The sequence below is a fragment of the Columba livia genome, chromosome 17 (genome assembly GCF_036013475.1).
Source record: "Columba livia isolate bColLiv1 breed racing homer chromosome 17, bColLiv1.pat.W.v2, whole genome shotgun sequence".
Classification (NCBI taxonomy): Eukaryota; Metazoa; Chordata; class Aves; order Columbiformes; family Columbidae; genus Columba; species Columba livia.
In genome coordinates this window covers 4,845,251-4,866,976 of record NC_088618.1, presented here as the reverse complement: position 1 = coordinate 4,866,976, position 21,726 = coordinate 4,845,251, and the positions used below count along the sequence as shown (strand labels likewise).

General features: G+C 42.5%; 1 protein-coding gene across 1 annotated transcript; it reads left to right on the top strand.

The window, feature by feature from the left end:
• The first annotated feature begins 5 nt into the window (after positions 1–5).
• On the top strand, positions 6–21,575 carry PPTC7 (protein phosphatase targeting COQ7). Its single transcript, XM_013366782.3, has 6 exons — positions 6–671; positions 9,682–9,861; positions 12,624–12,822; positions 14,853–14,976; positions 16,704–16,833; positions 18,026–21,575. The coding sequence occupies exons 1-6, from the start codon at positions 470–472 to the stop codon at positions 18,082–18,084; spliced, it is 894 nt and encodes a 297-aa protein (XP_013222236.2). The 5' UTR covers positions 6–469; the 3' UTR covers positions 18,085–21,575.
• The last annotated feature ends 151 nt before the right edge of the window (positions 21,576–21,726 follow it).

Genomic DNA, 21,726 nt, shown 5'->3' with positions numbered 1-21,726 from the left:
TGACCTCCCCGACCGTCCGCCCGCTCGCTTTGCCGAGCGCCGGGGCCTCAGCACGCGCGGCGAAGATGGCGGATGCGGCCGGTGGGGCGCGGGGGAGGCACAGCGGGCACCGCCGGCTCTGACCGGGACGCCCCACGGCGCGGCGGGAGGGCGCCCGGAGGCCTTCGCGGGGCAGCGCCGGCCGGCCGGGGAGGAGGCAGAGCCCCCCGCTCGGGGCGGGGTGGCGCGGAAGGCGGGGGCGCTACCGGCGAGCCCGGCTGTGAGGGGCCGGCGCGTGAGGAGCGGCGAGGGCGGGAGCCGGCCCGGAGGGGCGAGGCGGCCCGGGGTGGGGTGAGGGGCCGAGCGGCGGCGGGGCCGGCCGGCGGGCAGGGGAACGCTGGCTCCCTGCGGCGGGCGCTCGCAGCTCCGGAGGCGGCTGCGCCGGTGGCTCCCCGCGTTCCTGGCTCTGGGCTGCTGGGCGCCCCACGCCATGTTCTCGGTGCTCTCCTATGGCAGGCTGGTGGCCCGGGCAGTCCTGGGCGGCCTCTCGCAGACGGACTCCCGTGACTACAGCTTGGTGACAGCCAGCTGTGGCTTTGGCAAAGATTTCCGCAAGGGCATCCTCAAGAAAGGCATGTGCTACGGGGATGACGCCTGCTTCGTGGCCCGGCACCGGACGGCAGATGTGCTGGGTAAGTGCTGGCGGGGCCCTGCCCGGGCTGCCCAGGTGGCTTTGGTGTCAGTGTCACAGCCTCCCCTCCTCGAGCCGCACGGGGTGGAGAGGCTTAGGCTTTGGTCGCAGACAAAGGAGCACGAGTTCTCATTTTTTAGTTTGACAAGAAAGCACTCGTGCTCTCTGCTGCAGCACGACGCCTGCCTTGCTCGGCTGGCCTGTGGCATGGGGGCTCTGGGCCTGGCCTTGGCGTTTCACCTGTAAGTGCCTGTAAGGCCAAGTGACTCCGAAAGCCAGAGAAACACCTTGTAGTGCATTTCACTTTGCCTTTAAAACGCCCTTTCGGTATATGTTGCGTTTCTACATAAAGGATCATTGGAACCAGACACTTCCTGATTTTAGCGTGTGCTGTGTCCTTGTCAAGTGAAAGGCAAAGTGACATTGAGACTGGTTTCAAATGTCAGACTTCAGTCGCAGTGTTTGCTCTATCCTGATTACACGCTCTGGTTTGGAGTGGTGCAAAATGAATCTTAAGGGCTCAAATTTTAGAAGTAGTGAATAATTACAGGTAATCAATGGACTCTGCAGTTTGTGAGCAGCAGTGCTTTTGACAGTGCTTGACCTTTGTCCTGGGTAGTCAAGGTTGAATTTGGCTAATGGACACTCTGCAGGAGTTAGTTTTTGGCCAACTGACAGAACTAAATTTCCACCAAAACTTTGACATAAAAAAACCCACCTGCTTCCACCCTGTCCCCCCCTCTTTTTTTTTAAATTTAAAACTGGTGGCATTGCACTGCAGTGTCTCATGATGTGATGGCGCTTGGTGATTCTTCACAGTTCGGTGCTGTCATTGTAACTTGGTTGCTGTTTAATATAGCTGAGACATTTTTTCGGGAAGCTGGAACTTGGTGCTAGGTAACAGGGTTGCTGCGGAGTCTCAAGGGGGCTGTTACTACGAGGGTGATACTACAGTTTACAAGATGTGGAAAACTGCTCAGTGTATTTGAGATACTTTGCACCTTTTCTGTTGTGCTTGTTCCAGAGAAACTTTTTTCCTAGTAGAATGAGCTGTTGGACAAGGTTCCATTAACATGTGACTAGGGCTGCCTGCCTTGAAAGTTCATACTGGGCCAGCACTGATAAATAACTGAGCGATTGGTATTTGCCCCTAAGAAGTGCAGAATCTCCCTTACTTAGAGATGGACTCTTTGCATGGGGAAGCAGGTAAATTTAGACCCATTTGCTGATGTTTAGGGGTTTTGGCCATATTTGGTAATTACCATATGTGGATCTACAGCTTGTCTTGTCTTCCTGCTGGAATCAGCAGAGAATTGCATTTCTAAGTTGGTGTTTGCATTAATTTTCACAGCAACTTGAAAACAAACTGAATTGTAACTCTGCTTAAAGATCAAACAGCAAAGATGGCTTCAGACCAGGATGTCTTATATACCAAGAAGAAAATAATTTAAATAGAAAAGCTGTTGTGTGGGTTGTTTCCCCTGTAAAACTGTTTTCATGTAGTTCTTCATTGCTTTTCTAATATACATACTAAAAACGCAAGATCACTGTACACTCTCCAAATGGTACCACTCAGGATGAATTTTGATGCAATCTAAGTTGATGCTTTTTCTTCATCTGGAGTTCTTAAGCTTGCAGACATAGTCGTTTTCTCCTTGTTCTGCTACTGTGATCTCTCTCTGCTCTCCCTTTCTCAGTCAGCTCTTCTGCGCTGCTGCAAAGAGTTTCAGCACCAGCGCTTTCCTGCCCTCAGTTCCTCTTACTCTCATCACAAATCTGAGGTTCTATACCTGTTTTTTTAAAGACCCTCATAAATTTTGTACGGACTCAATACCTGCTTTACTCTACATCTCAACAAAACTTGCTGACCTGAGCTGCTGCTTTTCAAGCTTCATTTTTCAGTACTAGTTTATATGAAGAGGCTCACGTGGTTTTAGCCCCAGTAAGAGTGCTTTTAGAGAATAGTGAATTTCAAATGCATCCCTTAGAGTTAGTGTGCCCTAGTAGTCACCAGTGACAAAGCCATCCCAGGTAATTAATTTGAAGATTCTTCTGTGCCAGTCTTTTCTCGAGCCAGCGTACGGGAAGTGTGCCTGTGCGGGATGGACATGGGTGTGGTGTAACAGTGAAAGAACAACTCCCAGCCGCTTGGCAGGAGTGCTTGGGGATTCATTTTCTTAGGTCAAACAGGAGTTGACTGGGCAGTGTGTTTATAGCAAACAGAAGAATGTTAAACACTTCTTTTGTTATATGTATACTGTATAGTCTTAAGGCTGGTAATTTAACAGTGTCTCCTAGTCTGTGGTTGATCTTTTCATAGTAAGATAACATGAATCTTCATGAGCTTTCTGTTATTTCCAACCCATAGTTAAAGGCCTGAAAAGGCCTGCTATTGGTGTACTTGAATCCTTGGAGTTTTTGTCTCTTATTTTTACTTCTGTCAGGTATATACTTGTTACATTTGCATGTTTTCTTCCCATTCTGAGCACAGGGAGAAACAAGAAACTCAAAACCAGAGTGTTTCCTTTGGGATCACTGAGAAAAGGAAATGGCTTTACTGCTAACGTTAATCTCTAGAGCTTTATGATTCAGGCCCATATTTCCTTTTAGCTGCTGCTTTTACTATACTGTACCTTTCTGCATGCTCACTGTCATCGTTGTTTGTCCAGAGCCTCAGAATATTCAGGTATCTTCTTGAGGCTTCATAGGCATGATGTTCTTGTTCACATCTGAATGCATGCCATTGCAGCTTTTGAGGACAGGAATACTGTGTTTCAAAGTTGAAAAGCAAAACTCTTCAGAAACTGACGGCTCTGTTTTTTTTCATAATCAGCACAAGTGGAATTTTTAGTGCATAGGGAGCAAAACACAATTTTTTAAAATCCTTTTATTTTTTTGCCTATTCCTGCCTTATCGGGCTCCTCGTGTCTTTGCTATTTTTTTTATGGATTTTCCAGGCTGTTGTGTGACTCATTATTGAAACATTGCAGCAACCAATGTGCATCCCGTGACAGCATCACTTATACAAGGTCTGTGCTGGGTAGAAGTTTGGGTGTAGCCAGTGTGACTTGACTAGTCTTCCAAACTATTTCTGTCCCCCAGCAGTAGTAGGAAAAAATTATCAGGCAGCAGGGGCCTGTTTGTCCACTGCAAAGTTAAAATTTGGCCGCTGTTCTATCTGCTTCAAATATTTTATATTGTAGGACATTGCGGATATTGTAGGGCAGCTACTCTAAATGGAAAGGAGTTGCACTTCATTTTAAAATGAAGTTTGTCAGCAGTCTGCGTAGGAGGTGTGGAAACCTCGAGTTGCAAAGCCCCTGGAGTATTGTTAGTCTCACTGACATCAACAAAAGTAAACTACACACAACGTAAAAGGATTTGTAGGTGAAACGTCAAGGTTGTTCAGGCATTTCTAGAGGAGGAAGGGATTCTTGCTTTGCCCGAAGGTCATATAAGACTATGTTAAGTGGTTTATTTGGTATCATACCTATTAAAGAGATTGATGCCTTATCACAACTTATCACACTGAAGGAGGTAGGTCATTGCTTACTTCGGAGTAGCCTTTCACCTACTCTATTGAGAGAACTAAGGACATCTTAGAGGGAGTAACGGTAATTTGAAACATATTGTATCATGTGTCTTGGTTTGTAATAGACCAAATGAAATTTTCTTTTTAATGTGATAACATAAATACTGTCATTTGCAGAGAAACTACAGATTACTGAGAAAGGTTCCCATTAGGAATCACATTCACTGACATTCTTGTCAGTGCAGCTAATGCAAATGTCAGCAGAGCTGTTCTGAAGTAGCATTGAATGTAACCTCTTAGAAATGTGGTGGCTCTCTTTCTGAGAATGAAACTGAAATCTGGTTAATCATCTTTACCACAGTTTCTGGAAGGGCATTGCACGCAATATATTCTGATCAGAATTTGCAATTGAGCACTAATTTTAATTTTGAGTGCTATTGATACTTGTGGATAGCGAACAGTTTTCCGTTTATACGCAGATCTTGGCAGGAATGAAAAGCAGGTTCTGTCAGAAATCACAGAAGGAAATAAGCAAAGCTGAACACAATACAGTAGGTGCGGTGTTAATCATACCTATGTTGCAGGAAACGTTGCAAAAATCTCCAGCTGTTTACTTTGGTTCATCTGCGCCATTAACATTGTGAGCCTGAGACTGTTGAGGCCGTACGTAACTCCGTGCAGCTTGACTGATGTCTGTCTGCAGTACCTCTCCTTTTCATCATTTACATGCCAAACACCACTACTAGTTCAACTGCGAAAATAAGTTCCAGGGTTGCTCAACACCTTGAGAGAATAAGTATTTACAACCACATAAGGAAGTTTTTACAAGACTCTCCAAGATAAATAACAGTTCATTGTTCTCATGTAGCTCCCAAAATCTGTTGAGCAATTTCTCAGGCTTAAACGAAACAGGTAAGAGATCTATCTGGTAAAAACCTGTTTCAGGAACCATGTACTATAGCAGTTGAAAAATGATACAAGGAACTACTGCTTTTTCCTGGAAGTAGATGCACAATTTAATGTTTTCAGTTCCTTGTTTCTCCTTCAGTCTGTTCTTCAACATTATCTCTCACTTTGCCTCTTGCTTTTTGTTCCTCTAACGAGGAAAGAAACTTGGCCAATTATTCTTCAGCACATTTCTATTGAATGCAGAGGTAGTTTAAGGTCTACTGTAACTTCTAAAATGCATATTGTGAATAAGTAACCTTTTGTTTTGTAATGAGTTATCAGTCACACACAATCTGCCTTCAGGGATTTGTATTTAACCGGGTTATTTCTTTGTCAAAACGTGGAAGGGGGGAAGTAGCCCTAGTTTGGCTGTAACATTGTGATCCCATAGTCGCTGCCAGTGAAGCTGCTGGGACAGTTAGCGCTGGCTCTGAGCACGGGACCTGCTTTGGATGGGGAACCTGGCCAGGTGTGTGATTAATCTCATCACTGATGAAACAGAAAATCTTATCAGTTTATCTCAATTTGATGTGTTGACAAACAGTAGGTGCTGCATTTCAAACTCGTGTAGTGCAACAGATTGCACTGCTTTACCACTTTAGCCTTTCCTCTGTATTTGATGCAAAATAAATTCAGCCACAAATATATCCGTTTGGCGATCTTTTGTCAGTGATTCATTGCCAGTTCAGGTAAGGATGTCAAGAAATTTGAAGTTCAGTAGGATTTATGCAGTGTCTTACAAAGTCAGCTGTGGTTGAATGCAAAAGCAATTCCTGCTGGCACACACGTGCCTGCCTGGTGCTTCTGGGCACGATGATTATCCTTAGCTGATGCAACATATCATCGATATCTGTCTTTCGAGAGAGTTTTGGGACAGGGTGATCCTTTTGGGCTCTCACCAGGGGCAGGTTAGTTTGCCAGGTAGCCAGAACTTCCACTCATTCATTTATATTCAACAGAGTTTTATTAGTGTTGTGTTCTTTTTTTCCCCCTACACTTTAAGCCTGTTTAGTTTTTATTTGCTCTGAACTAGATAGAACATCTGGATCTGACTTTAAAAAGTGTGCGCTGAAAAGCACATATTACAAATCTTGGCACTGGCTTTCCCTGGGCTCCTGCAGTTAACCTTGCGTGCTGGCAGGCAAAACAACTGCGCGTTTGCATTTCAAGTGGTATTTTATCCCAGGCGCTTGTAGCATTTTGAAATACATTTTAACAAGTTTCAGTGCCAGTGTCTTCACTCGCTCGGTGTCAGTGCTGCGGCATCACTCCCTTGTGCTTCGTCTTGAAACTTCATTATAACTGTCTCCCTCTTGAAGATCTTGATATGCTTAATCTTAAAGAAGTTAGAGCCAGTTTTTGGGCTGACACATGCTGCAAGTATTTAATCTGGCAGTAGTATTTGTGTGTTTTCCAGCAGAAGGCAATGGAGTGGAGGGTTAACTCTCAAAGATTCTGAAAGGGCTCCATGATATAGTAAAATACTTGAGAAGCATTTAGGCTTTTGAAGTAATTTGTTGTGAAATTTTCAATTGCTTTATTTACAGTGATTGTTCATCTGGCCACAGGCATTTCACTGTGTCCCATGGACTTTTGTGTAATTTCTGCATAGTCCTGAACAGGGAATATCCAAAGAAATATTCTTCCTATAAAATGTACTGATTTATTGTATAGCTTAGAAAAAAATGGAGGACCGTGTACAGTTCAGTTTTGGCAGCTCTTCTCAGCCATGCAGTTTATCTTGAATGTCCTGTGATTTCTATTCTGTAAGATAGTTGTTTTAAGTTAAATGGTGGATGCTGGAAGACGATATTGAACGTTTTATGGTGAAATCTAAGAAAATAAAAACCTGAGTAATCTTTTGCACTTGTTAAAACAGTAGTTATTTTGAATATTTATAAGTTTTTTTTTGGTCTCAGATGAAAATATAATATGAATATGAATAGAACTTGGCATTATTCCTTGGCGGTGATACTGCCAATAGCAGTACCTTTGAGTTTTCTTTTGGTGATGGGGGAAAGTGTGCTATTACGTAAAACCTAGTCCATTTTTATGAGTTGGATTTTCAGTTCTTGCCACTTTTGGAGTCTGAGATACCTCACAAATAGTTTTGTTCCTTGTTTGCTATATCAAATACCACAAAGTTTAAGAAAACTTTATTCTCCTTTACTTTGCACCTATTTCAGTAGCAGTTTATTCAATCTGTTTTAAAATCACAGGTTCCTTTCCCATAAGACTGCAAAGATACCGTTTTTATTTTAGAACTATTCTGAAGGTGGGACAGGACAGCTAAAGATTTTAGGGAATGTAAGAATCTTCTCCTGCTCATGCGTGCGACAGTCTCGTTTGCCTCTGTGCCAGCGATGGAGAAGGAACACATGACCCTCCTGTTCTCGTAAGGAGGGTACAAAGCAAAGTCAGATCACCTGCTTGGGAATTAGAGGGTGATTGTTTTGGAAGGCACTGGCAGAATGGACTTAAAGCCATTTATAGCTTGCAAAAAGCAGACAGGCTCAGGGTAGAGCGTGAAGTGAGCTGCCATGATTACAGATTCCCTGCCTGGAGTAAGAAGTGAGCAGAGAAAATCAGGTGCCATAGTCCTATTTTTGCTTAAAGAATTGAAATAGCTTTTGATAATTAACCTTATTAGGTGTTTGCCATGATGGCTTTCATGTACTGTATACTAATGCTGTAGTGTTTCTGTTTCAATATTTCCCTAGAAGACTAACGAGAAAAAGGGCTTTACTGATGGCTTGAGGGAACTCCCTAACTTCTGATGAGCTTGTTTTGTAACCACCGTCAGAGCCAAAAGCTTTGGACAGTACTTGTCAAACACCATCTTTTCCTTGCATTAACCCTGTTGTTGGTGAAACAGTGCTGTATTCAGCTCGCAAAAGCACATCTGGATTGTTCATCTTAAATGGGAAAAAAAAGCCACTTATCTGGTAACTTCATGTAAAGCAAGTATCATCATCCCAACTGAAGTTTAGTTTCAAGTTCTAGATCTAGAACTTTTTGGTAGTAATCTCTTATTCTAGACTTGTCTGCGTGGCAGCAGAAAGCAAAGGGTTAATGCAGCATTAACCTGAAGTTGTGAGACCTGTAGCCCAGAGGATTGGTTTGTTCTTGAAAAAGCTAGAAAAGGCATTTCTGAGAATGCTGGGCTGGCTTTTGCATGGGCTGCTCCCCAGGGTCTGCTCCGAAGAGACAAATACAGGGATCCACCTTCCTTTAGCATTCTTCTAAGAAAGCAAACAGACAAAGCAGGTGTCTAAAAGGTTGTGCACTATTTTTGGGAGAAATCTGATTAATGTTGATAGGCTGTTCAGAATCTGGCTATAACCTCCTGTCAGATTATAGTTCGTGCCAAGGTCAACTCTAAACCTTCCGTCTCAGTTTCAGATGATGTCCGGTGTGAAGGGCGTTTGTAGATGAAGCAAACTTGGGTTTACCTTCTTGGTCAAATTTTCATGGCTTTGCTAATAGTGACATTTTTTCCCGAGGAGGTTGCTGTTCTTCAGCACAATCTGAGCTCTGAAATCAGCTCTTTGTGTTTTTATCATGAATATAGTATTTTAGCTTTATCGTGTTACAGAGACCTGTGCTTGGAGCGCTTACTCCCTTACATGCTGAGGATCAAAAAGGTTTTTGGAAAAATTTCCAAGTAGAAATACTTTTATCTCATAAGTAATACCTTCATTGGGTATTTTATCATTAAAGCCAATTGAGGAAGTTCAAAATACCAAATGGGCAGCAGAATATCTTCCTCTGACCACCCCTGTTTTCTATGTGAGCCTTCACTGTTTGGCTCCGTAGTTGCGCAGAAGCTTCCCAAGCTTTGCAGAATGGGTCTAATTTTCTGCTGTCGAGGTTGTTTTGAATAACCAAATGAAAATTGACTGGATCACAGTCAGTTTTAATTCCCTTGCTTGGCTGAAGCTGTAAGTGACAAACTATCCTTGCATGGGTAGGTCCAAGCATTGTCTTGGTTTCATGGGTTTTTGAACACACTTTAAAATGGGAGGTTGTTTTCTACAGGAGTTGATATTACCAGATAGAAAGCATCATCCTTCATGTGAGCTGGTAGCTTGAGAAAAAACTCAGTGGGGAAGAGTTTCTTTGTCTTTTCTCTCCTACTTAAAGTCTTAACCTTTATATTTAAAACTAATAAAAACTCTTCTTCCTTTTTAATGGGCTAATCAAAGGTTAATGTGATTGAATCCTCCTCCTTCCCCCCCAAATTCCTCATTAGCTGTTCTCAAATGAGATCAGCCTCCTCAGAGTTCTCAGCATTAGACTTTTACCTTCTCTTCAGCAATTCAGATTCTATTTAGAGATTTGTCTATGAGCTGATGTCAGAATGTATGTTATAAATGCTCGGAAATTTTTTTTCTTAATCAAAAATGTTTTTCACGCAGGGGCTGTGTCCTACTTTTCAGTTACTGAGTATCATAAGCGATGTAAAAAACTAAAAGCATTGTTTTGAAAGCTATTTCTGTTCATATAAATCTTGTTCTCTGTTTTCTTCTAGGGGTAGCAGATGGTGTAGGTGGCTGGAGAGACTATGGGGTTGACCCTTCGCAGTTCTCAGGGACTCTAATGCGAACATGTGAACGTTTAGTAAAAGAAGGACGGTTTGTACCAAGTAATCCTGTTGGGATTCTCACCGCAGGTTATTGTGAGCTGCTGCAGAACAAAGTACCTTTGCTTGGTAAGAGAGCAAAAATATATAAAGTGGATCTGTGTTGTATGTTATCTAGGACATATACTCAGTCAAGGTTGCTTAAACCTGTCATCAGCTTCTACATCAAATTTACAGGCAGTTATCTTAACCAAAAAACGTAGAAATGTAGTTGCCTTGATAGCATACTTATTTTCTTTTGCATGTTTAAAAACTGTCTTGATTCATTCAGTAATGCAGGGAATGTTTGTGTGTGTGTATTTGTACCTTAGAAAAGGCAAACAGCCTTACGGTGTGAAGGGTGGTAATTCATCAGTGCTCGCAGAGAGTTTGCAAGATGAGTTCAGCAGTAGAACACGCTATGGCTTGTGCGCTCCTTCTCTCTGTTATGTATGTGTAAATAACTGTTCTCCGCTGAAAACTCTTAATGGTTGCTTGTGGCTCTTTGCTTAAACTATGCAGGCAGAAATATTTTCTGACGATAATTGGATGCAGTTTGCTCATTCCTTGCCTTACTGCTCCTGTTGCCTTTTATGTCCAGTGAACTTAAGTGGTTGACTTAAGTAGTTTATATCATACAATCGCTGGTGCCATATTAGTTTTATAGTTCTTGGGGGGGCTTCATTACAGGTATTTTTTTTGAAAGCAAACTCAAGTAGATGGTTAGCGTCTTCTAGATCAAAGGTGATTTCAGACAGGGCATCCAGCTGCCTCGGGAGTGCTGAGCAGATAGAGAGGCAACATTTGCCCTCAGCTGACAACCTTGAAACCAGAATGCTTTTCTAAAGGGCGTGTGACCTCTTTTGCACCAAGGAAGTGTTCCCCTGCGTGATACGCATGCTTCTCACCTGACCTTAAACTTGGGTGCCAGTGGAGCGCTGTGTAAGCTATATTTAACTTGCCTGCTGAGCTTCGGAACAGATGTTCTCGCATTATATGCCTAAAGAATAGGTTCAAACCTCAGAAGTGACCTTAAGTACCACTAAAATAGCAGTGGTCGGTAATGACATTAGGATTTTGTGTTTAGTAGTGCTTATTTGCACGAAGCAGATGTAGCTGTAAGTGATCTACAAAGTGGGCTGCTGGTGAGAGCTCTGGCCATGGCTTTGTAGACGGAGGCAGCTCTGCTAGGCTTGACCTTTCGAATTCTGAAAAGCGGCGTATGCTGAGTCACAAGATCTGCATTCCACACATGGCCTCCTAGTTACACTCTGCTAATAGAGTTAGAATTTGAAACTAATGATCCTTAGTGTTTCTCCTTTAACTGAGAACAGTATTTTTAGAAGGAGAAATAAAACCCTGGAATTATCACAGCCATGAGCATTTAGAGTTTATTTAAAATAGAGTGGAAGGAGAGAACTTCATTAAGGAGGATTCATTAGGCAATAACTTTTCCTTGCCGTTGTGCATTAATTCTTGACACTTAGTTCATCAGAATTGAATCTAGCAAATATTTCAAAATAAAACCAAAGTGGGAGGAAACTATGTGGTTTATTTAAATGCTGTTCTTCTATTGCAGAACAATATTGGGTGCTGTCACATATAAAATCTGAGTTTTTCATAAGATACTGCTTGGACTTTCCGTTGACTAAAAGTGGAGAAGGTTCTATATATTCAGTAGAGAACAAATTAAGTGCAAGTGTATTGCAGGGAACTCCCTGTATTAGAAAGGGAAGCATCTGGAATAGGCGATGCCTAGAGCCAGCTGGATTTCTGCACTGCAAGCCTGATTGTAAGTTCAGCTCATTGCGAGCTTGTGGCCTGTCCAACGTGTAGCTGTGATTGGAAACTCCTGCTGGAAGAGCGTTAGGATGGAAGATGAAGACTATTCACCAGCTGGTGATGTGGGGGATTATGTTAAGAGGCAGGAGAAATGCTTTAGCTGTATTTCACCCTCTTCAGAAGTGAAAGTTCTCTTGGTGGATGTGCTGCCCTATTTGCAGAAATTAAGTGCTTGCTGCTCGCTGGGAAGGAGTTAGTGTGTGGATGGGTATCTTTGCAATACAGCTATTTTTGTGGCTTGCAACCAAGAACAGTTGGTGGCTGCTTCCCAGTGAATGAATCAAGAATTCCTCAGTGCCCTCAAGCATGGCTGGGATAGTTCTGAGCATGGTTGACAAGTTGGTACATTTCAATTCTGTCTGACTTTAATCTGGAATAGTATTTGTCTCTGAAACATGTTTTCTTTAAGCTTGTGAAATTAGTATCCTGAAGATGCGACAGGATTATTGTTTTGTTACACACGAAGGAAGCTCTGCAGAGCCGTACTATGAAGAAAAACATGTTAATGTTCTGACAAGAGAAATGCAATTATACCTAATCCTTAATTGCAAGCAGTTCTTTACTGGGTGTGGTTTATTTACAGCTGATGAGTGAAACTGTGTGGAGAGCACCTACCATTGTATGGATGCTGCTAGAATTCTATTATCTCAATGATTTTGGAATTTCAGTATTTTATGTGACTTCTGTAAATCCAGTCCTATAGCAGAATGTGCTGACATATGTTGGGGTGGAAAACTGTAAATAAAGTGGAACAAAACAGGTATTTGTCAGCATAATGTGTTTGCCAAAATCAAAGCAGGAGAAGTGAGTTCTATAAAAAAAAATCATAGTTCGTCTTGCAAAGATTTCTAGCATTTTGCTGGTTTTAGTGTATGGTGTTGAGTATTTCCATTTCTCCTGATTTGTAAGCTGTGATAAATATTTGAAGAATTGGACTATGAATCAAATTGGTGAAAGAATAAAGAGTTTCTGTAAGGGTGACTCCATTTCCCCGTTCTGTTTGCTCACAGGAAGCAGTACAGCCTGCATAGTCGTTCTGGACAGAACAAGTCACCGTTTACATACAGCCAACTTGGGAGATTCTGGATTTTTGGTAGTGAGAGGAGGAGAAGTAGTACATCGATCCGATGAGCAACAGCATTACTTCAACACTCCGTTCCAACTGTCGATAGCTCCACCAGAAGCAGAAGGAGTTGTCTTAAGTGACAGGTAAGATGGGAGAGGGTCTTAAATTTTTAATCTGCCTGTGTGATCAGCTCCCAGAAGGCTGCGGTGTTGCTGCTGCAGTGCTCTCTGTATAGTGCGGTGTATTTAACCATGTGCCCAATCAAAGGGTCTTATACCCAGCTCCCATCTTTAGGTAATGCAAACGTTTCTCACCTTGTATGTAACAAATTTTGTATGTTGCACAGTTCGTTTATCGGGCTAATGATTATTCATTCGTGACGGTGTATTCCCGTAGTCTGTGGCGCGCACAAGGCGTGTTGTGACCCGTGGGAAGACGTTACGCCATAAGGCTGCTGCAGCGACGCTGTGGCTGGTCTGCGCACTGGTCATCCCGCTCTTATCAGCAGCTTTCATCCCCAGTCCCTGTCTGTGCTCTCCTGGGGCTGTTTGGAGTACGCTAATTTAGATGTTTTGGCAGTGAAGTAGCAAGTACTTGAAGAATAAAGCAGAGGGACATGTGACTGTAACTTGTGTTTCCCAATAGCTGTGTTTCCCGCAGCATATTGTATTTGAGCAAAACGAGCAGAAAAAAAACTCTTTGGCGGAACATCAAGCTGGGAAATGAGAGTATTAGGAAAGGACAATCTGTTCACAGAAATGACTCGATTCAAAGGCAGACTTGTACTTGTGTTTTCCCCAAAGAATGTCAGGCTGATCCATCCTCTGACTTTGTGAGTAAAATAAAATATTGGGGAAAAAAAAATCAGGTTTCAAATATGTATTAAAACACAGCTGTCAAATGAATGATTATGGATTCATTGAAGTGATATGCCCGTTCTGAATACAGGCAGACGATAAAGGGATCTTCAGAGTGACCAAAGTATCCAGGGAGTGCAATAAGTATCTGAGTGTTGGTTAATTTGTTGAAACTCCTGACCATTCTCACATGTGGTTTTATTTCTTCATCATAAGACTGCAGAGGGGAAGCCAGGGCAGAACTCTTAAACTAAAGCATTAAATAATCTCACCTCTTTATTAGACTAAGATTCTGTGTCATCCATGAGAACACAAAAACCCAAAAAGCACAAGAATAATCGATAATGTCCAGTGGAAGTCAAGAAAGCAAAGTAATCTGAGTCATCACACAAGGAAAGCACAAGATAAATGAGCTCCCACACTTCAGTTCTGAATCATGATTATAGCTTTCTGGCTAGTTTCTGCACTGTTCTTGACGTTAATTAGTACTCATGTGTTGTCTAAATGCTTCTCCAGTACGTTTTTTTTAATTTGTTGTCTGAGTTAAATGTTAAATTTGGCTACATATGGGAATAGACGAGCACTATTTGCTCCATTAACCTTCCCAAAACTACAAATCAGTTGAGCAAAGCAGCTTTCTGCTGTTTGACACAGCCAAATGGCATGGGATGCAGCGCTTTCTCCCTTTTAAAGACCCCTGAAGAATCTTAAAAAAGGAAGGGTTTGACATTATGCTGCTTCTGAGAATCAGATTTTGCAGCAATATTCATGACCAAAATGGATATTTTTCTCCTTGCGATATTGTGTAATATATTAGACATAAGTAGACCAACCGGCTGTGGTCTCCTGGTAGCGATTTCCAGACATGTTTCATATTCCGTTGCATTAGAAAGTCATTCGGAATCCCTGAGTGTTTTGGCCATTCCTATTACGAATTGTCCTTTCAAGTATTGCTCTTTTACATACTGAAGCTGAGAAGGATGCCCTGAGCTGCCATTCTGCTTAATGGTTTCCATGGCAATACAGTTGTGAAGCAGATTAGATGGCAGGATTGTTCATCTGGGAATTTTAAATGCAAATCCTTTGTGTAATAGCTGTAGCATTTACCTGTTTGCAATCACAGCTCTTCTGTTGTAGCTTCCCTGACAAGCTGTCCTGGTGCAAAAACTCCACAGTTAGTGATTATTTCTTTCTTTTGCAGAAAAACATGGAACAGTAGTGAATTAAAAAAAGCTGTTGATGTGCTAGTTTGACATTTCTTGGTGTTTTAGTGAAAGCTGGAGTCCCTGTTGTTAACAAATCTGTCACGTCCACAGCCCTGATGCTGCTGATAGCACTTCTTTTGACGTCCAACTCGGAGACATCATTTTGACTGCAACAGACGGACTGTTTGACAACATGCCTGACTACATGATCCTGCAGGAGTTAAAAAAGCTCAAGGTTGGTTGTGTGTATTGTGAATCTCTCACATCTTTTGCGCTAGTTATCCCTCGTGGTTGCTACCATTACTTTTTATGCAAATAACTTTGGTATTTTATATAAAAGACCCACCACAAATAGAGACTTGTCACTTAATTCCACATGTCAGCAGTAGAAGGGGACACTGACCCCCAGGCACCGGCTCTTGCCTCCGCACCCAGCCTGCTCCTTGTATTTTATCTGTACTTGCATGTTCTACATGATATATATGAAAATACAGCATTCTATGGGTTATTTGAGGGTGTGAGCTGTATACTTAAAAACCATTTGAAGTTTCTCTCCAGACTTAGAAAACAGTAATTCTAAAGGAGAGTGGGTTCTCTGAATTGTAGCTTGTGTGTGCTTGAAAGTCTTTAATGTCCTGAAAAACACTTTCCTGGCAATTTTTCCAGGTTAGTTGAACACAGATGTTCTCTTTAAATAGTAAAAATCCATTAAAATATTTTAATTTGGATGAGAGCATTTAGCTTGAGGCTATTTACTTGCAGAAAGGAAAGTATACTTAGGAGGTGTCAATATGCATAACCTCCCTGAGGAAACTATTTTGATGTTACCAAATGCAAATAAGATTAACATGTAGAATTATAATGCGCTTTTAAAAAATTTTGCCTGCTCTTATCCTGCAGCTACGTAACTGAAAGGTGGTGTCAGAGAATGGGTCCGTGCAGAAAACGTGTCCCACGGGCAGGCGCTTGGTTTCCCTCCCTGCAGTCCCCACTGTAACCCTCCCCTCAGGGCAACATTCAGGTCTGAAATTGAGGAGTGTAGAATATGAGGATGTGGAAAATGTGATGGTACCGCGGCACAAGCTGTCACAGACGGTGTAGTTTGGTCAGCAAAGGTGGTGACGGCACCAAAGATGTATCAGCGATGTATGGAAGGGCCTGGTCACCAACCCGCAGGGCTGTGGCTCCTGCCCTGTCTGAGCTTCCCCTGGGTGGACACTGGAGATGGAATTCCCAGTGGAAAAAGTTGAGCTCCACCTTTTGGCGTGTTTGTGAAAGTTCCCCGTGAGCTGAGCCAAAAGTTAATCATGTAAATGCCTGTTAATTCCCCAAAGTGCAAGGAAGACTCTTGAAGCGATGAGGCATTTCAAAATAATTACAAACAAAAAGAGCGGTGGTGGTTGTGTCGTGTTGGCTTGAGTACGAAAAGTCTTGGAGTAAAGCAGCAGAGTTACTGAAACAGGAGGAAAAAAAAGGCTCTTAAAATGTAGTTTATAGAAGGTTTTTGTGCTTGATAATTTTTTTTCTCATCTAACTTTTGGAGTGCCCCTTCTCCCCACCTGCACGTGTGTTGATTTGGGTAAGAGGGTCAGAGAAGTGAAACTTCCCATTCAAGGTAAAACGTAATTACCTCCACAGATCCTGCTTGTGAGGAAAGGCTGGTTCTGTCAGTGAGAGCTGCTGGTGTCGCTGTCAGATATCCTGTTTCCGTCAGGTTTAGTCTATTTGGGGTATCAGTCGTCTAAGCTTCTAAATTCTAGAAGTCCTCCAAACCCCAGTCTCGTTGCTGCTGGTAGGCAGTACAGGTCTGGACTCTGTGAAGCTGTGCAGTTCTAACCCAAATTTACAAAATCTAAAAGATCGTGGGTGTTCTCCTTGGAAGTGAAGGTGCTGGCACACATCAGCAAAACAGCTACCGGTAGACTTTCTGGTAAGAATAACCTCTTTTCCTTGTTCATTTAGAACTCCAACTATGAGAGCATACAGCAGACTGCGAGAAGCATCGCTGAGCAAGCTCACGAGCTGGCGTATGATCCCACTTACATGTCGCCGTTTGCACAGTTTGCGTGTGACAATGGATTGAATGTGAGAGGTAAGAATTGTTCTTTTCCCCTCCCACTCCTGCTATCTTTGAGAAACCTTCAGCAAAGTGAAGTTCTGTCGTTCCAAACCCTGATAGGAAAACAGGGCGGTAAGAGACGCGGTTGGCAGCGGAGCGCTGAGCTCATGCGCTGCGTTTGGCAAGGACGCCGGCTCCTGATGTGGGTCATTCCTGGGCGATCAGCAGCCTCCTGTGGGGAAGCGGCTGGAACGCAGAGAACGCAGCATGCTGATTTTCTGTATTTTAAATCCTAATATGTCCAATCCTGCCCCAGGAGTCCTGCGCGACACAAGTTTGCAGCCTCTTAGGGAAACTGTGCTCGACTCGTTCCTTGGACTTGGGTGGTGGGCTGGGTGTGTTGTGGTGTGGGGTTTTTTATTATTATGATATTTTTATTTTTAGGTTTTCTGTTATTGATGCTTTTTGGTTGAGCTGCCCGCTCTTTGGTGTCGTTGTGGTTTGTTTTGTGTGTTCAAATTTCTGACCCTTGTACCATTCGCATTCCTGTCCTGACCTCTCCGGTTCTATTTCCTATGCTCTAGAAAGTACACCTGGCAGAGTTCAGAGTCCTGTCAAACACCTTTCTCTTTCTTTTTTAATAAACACAATTTTGCTAGTAAATACATTATCTCTGTATCGTGAGATACAGAGTTCAACGCGCTGGTGTGGCTCCTGCGTAACAACATGTCTGTTTCTCTGGGATTTGAGTGTGTTGCTCTCACTGAGGTTTGAGAAGTGACTATGAAAAATGTTAAGTAGCTTTTAGGAAGATTGGCGGTGGTACAGAGCTGGAGCAGGTGCTGGAGAGGTGTTTGAGTTGCAGTAGAAATTCCTGAGCAGATTGTGTTTAACAAAGCAATGTCAGGGTTTTTTGTGTGTGTTAAATAAATACATAGTCTGCTAGAAATCAGGCTTTGCTCTACCAGCTGAGCGTTCAAGGTTCTTACTCCTTCTACTGGTCTGTGCTCTTGCTACAGGTTAAAAGGAGGATGTTTTTTGTGGTGTTAAATGTCACTGTTACCCTCAGTTGCATTTTGGAAAGGAGGAAGCAGAGTTCTACACAAACCACTTTTTGGATATTTGAACTATTTTTTTGAAGAGCTTTCTGTGGGGGATGTCACGGGCTAGAGGGTGGTGACCCACTGTGCTTTGATGAAATAATTGTATTTTTCTTGTATTGCAGGGGGAAAACCAGACGACATCACCGTCCTTCTTTCGATTGTAGCCGAGTACACAGACTGATCTGCCCGGAGCGTCAGGTTCTGACGTTTTTGTTGTCCCCGAGCTCCCAGCTTCACCCGTACGGTTTCCTGCTGGCAGGATTTGCTTTCGTCCTTCGCAGCCGATCTCGGCAGCCAGTTCTCCAGCTTGTTGCCCGTCTTGAGACACAACTGACGTCCCTGTTGAGAACCACTCTAGTACGCCGGGCTTTGCCAGCCAGAAATAAAGAAGCTCGAGGCTCGAAGCATGTCTTTCAGAGCTTAGTCCTCGTCCTTAAAGGGGGGAGGATCAATCCCACATTGTTACTGCGTTTGAAATGTGACTTTCCAAGGAGTAGAATTGGTTTAGCATCTTTCAAACTAGATTCAATAGGTAAAACCTCTGCAAAGGGGCATATTACTCTATTTACTAGAAACGTTCACTCTTCATTAAGGGTATGTTACAGAACACAGTTTCATAAGCATAGTCTTGTTACAGTGGTAGCTGAGGTTTCGTGTTTCTAAGCTCCAGTTTTCAGGAGGTTTATAACTGCTGTAAACATTCTGCTCTTGCCATACATGGTGTCAGTCTAGGAGCCTTTTCTAGTACGAAATTTCAAAAAACATAATTCAAGTTATATGGATGCAAATGTGTTTTGTGATTTCAGGTGCTTAACTGTGATCTTCAAAGTTCTGCAGATCATTCGTCCATAATGGGCCTGGTCTCTGGATGTTTTGGCTGTGGATAATAATAATTATTATTTTTTTTAAAACAAAAATTGTAACTCAGTCTCAAAAAGCCGAGCTGGCCAAAATTGAGGTCCTTTCAGCATTTTAACCCATTTCACCAGCGCGGATGATACGGCATAAATGCTACAGTGGGAGGTTGCACAAAGAACAGATCATCCTCAGCTCTCAACGTCTTCACTTTTGGTAGCGAATTCTGTTGTTAACGAAACATAATTTGTGTTAATAATTGTCATTCTCGCTTATGTAGAACAGAATATGCTGCACCAGTTTAAGTCCAGTCGATCCTTCTCTTTCCGACTCAACCAAACACCTCTGCTTATGCTGTGGCAGCAGCAGTAAGTACAGAAATGAAACTATTAATGAATAATCAGCAAAATTTACATTTCAATAACTAAAGTGTAGGGTTTTTGGAATGAACCTTAATGATGTTTACAGTCACCTAACAGCCACTTTGCAATATTACATTTCCTTTTGGATGACAGTAGCTCGCATTCGTTGCCCCTCTTCCAGCAAGCTTTCCTTTTTCTTTCCCGAGGTTCATACAAAAAGCTGATAGCTGTAAAGATATATATATTTTTGGTCAGTTTTTCATTAACTTTTTTGCTGGTAGAAAAGTATGTAGAAATAAATTAAAGCCATGTTTTTATATATAAAAAGTCGGGTAATGTTGCTGTTTAGGTGAGTGCAGTTAAACTTGGTCAGTAAGTAATCTTACCTGCTCTCAAAAGGAGATTTTTACTACCTGGTTTATTGTATTAAAACTGTTTAAGTTTGAGGTTACCTCAACTTGTTTAAAGAATTTTTTGTGGACTTGTACTGTATATTTGCGTAACTATGTCAAGCTTTTATTTAAGATCATTTAACATGTACCATGTACATGTCATTTTACTATATTTCAATGCATCATGCTTGTAACAGGCATTTCATTTATAATAAGCGATTAATTTGGAAGCTCTTTGGTAATTTATCTGCTATTCCTAAATTGGCATCATGTTAGCTATCTATTTTAAATCACCTTGTAATTACTCGTCAAAATGCCTTAACTACCCTAACTTGACCAAAATACTATTTTGGTGAGGGTACGGGGAGGATTATATTAATGAAGAAAAATTAATTAGTTTTGCCATCCATGGAACAGTGAGTGGTGGAATAACTTTGCACAAATCGTCAGTCCTCGTTGTATTTTAAAATTGAACAAGCTGTTTGTAGCTGTCTCGTTGGGAGGAATGTATCACGCTGCAGTACAGGGCTTTGTTTCTAGCATTTGGGAGGGAGGTTCCCCTCTCAAATCTGGGTGTCTTTACATTTTATTCTTCAGTATTTACTCTCACGCTTCTCAATTAGAGCAGATTTGATCAATTATTCTTTCCCTCGAACTTCCCTTACGCCGATTCCCCGCAGACCGGGGCTGTGCTGCGCTCTGACCCCTCGCCCTCTGCACGCTCGTCCCTAACCCTTGGTATTTCCCCCCCTGCTTTCTAGATCTATACATTGAGACGTATATGGGGCGGGTACAGAGGACGGCGAAGGCGCTTACCCCTGTGTGAGGTGTCGCCCGCGCCGTACGCGGCTCAGCCGGGGTCTGGCATCCCCGAGCGGAGGGACTCGGCTGCCCGGCCGGTGCTGAGCCGCGCGCTCTTAGAGCCCTTGGAGCCGTTCGCCTCATATCGCGTCGGGATTTTGTTTTGTTTTTAACAAAGAACAAATTTGGATTTTGATTTACAAATCATGAGTTTATCCCTCACTGGACACACCAAAGACCAGTAAAGCTTATAGCTTTTCCATCTGTTTATAAAGCAATACTGTATTATAAAGAATTGATATTTTTATCACATGCTTGATTGGTTTTGGTTTTGTTTCGCTGTTGTTTTTTTTTTTTAAGATGTGCACTCTAAACATATCAAACTTAATTTCTTCCTATGAACTTAAGCTGTCTGCGCACAATGAATTTTTTGGAAAAGGAAATGACAGGGCCCATACTATCAAAATAATGTTAAACGATGCATGAAGCAGTAACACTTCCTAGGAATTTTAGAATATTGGGACTATTCACGAGAGGAGGGTTCAAGGAAGGTGTTCTGTGACGCGGGGTGGGGAGCGGAGCGCAGGCTGCTGCTCAGCCTGTTATCGGGAGCGGGTTTGGGATCTGAAGGAAGAGTTTTCTACACCAGTAACCACATAATGTCCCGGCACTGGCAGGGGTTGGGATTCCTGCAGCAGCGTTACTGGTATTTGGGTAAAACAGGGCTAAAATGTGGTGAATTGGAAAAACTCTGTGGTTTCTTGCTACTTCGGCTATCTTTGGGAGACCCGCAACATACAGTTGCCCTCTAAATGTACTTTTTGGGGGTTATGAAGAAGGTGTGGCTGGAAAACAAAACTAAACCCAGATTTTGGGACCAGACAGTTAGGACTGAGTCAAGGAGAAGGGAGAGGGGAAGGTCTGGCAAAGATGGGAAGGGTTTTGTGATGGAATCCCCATCTCTCGGTGATGGGTGTCCTTTCTCCAGGGGAAAATCAGACTGTGTGTGTGGAAAGTGGCTGTATGAAGTGGTGTCTTACAAAGATAGCTGAACTAATGAAGCAAATTTGAGTCTGTATCTAATGAGGATGCTTTTTTGTTGTTGTTAAAATGAGACTATCATCTATGCTTACCTAAGAGGCAATTATGTGAATTTCATGTCTGAGGTATAACTTATGCAGGAATAGTTCTGTAAATACATTTAAATGAATTGTAAAGATATTTAATAAATATAGTATTTATACTAAAATGTGTTTTTTAAAGTAGACTGCAAAAGCTCCATTTGTTAACGCAGTGGTGTCGCTGGCAGCACAGAGCTGCGTGGCCACCGCCGGTACCTGCGGCATTGGGCTCTCGTTCAGACCTTCACACACTGTTCTCAAAGCCACATTTGGATGGAGAGACTGGAGAGGG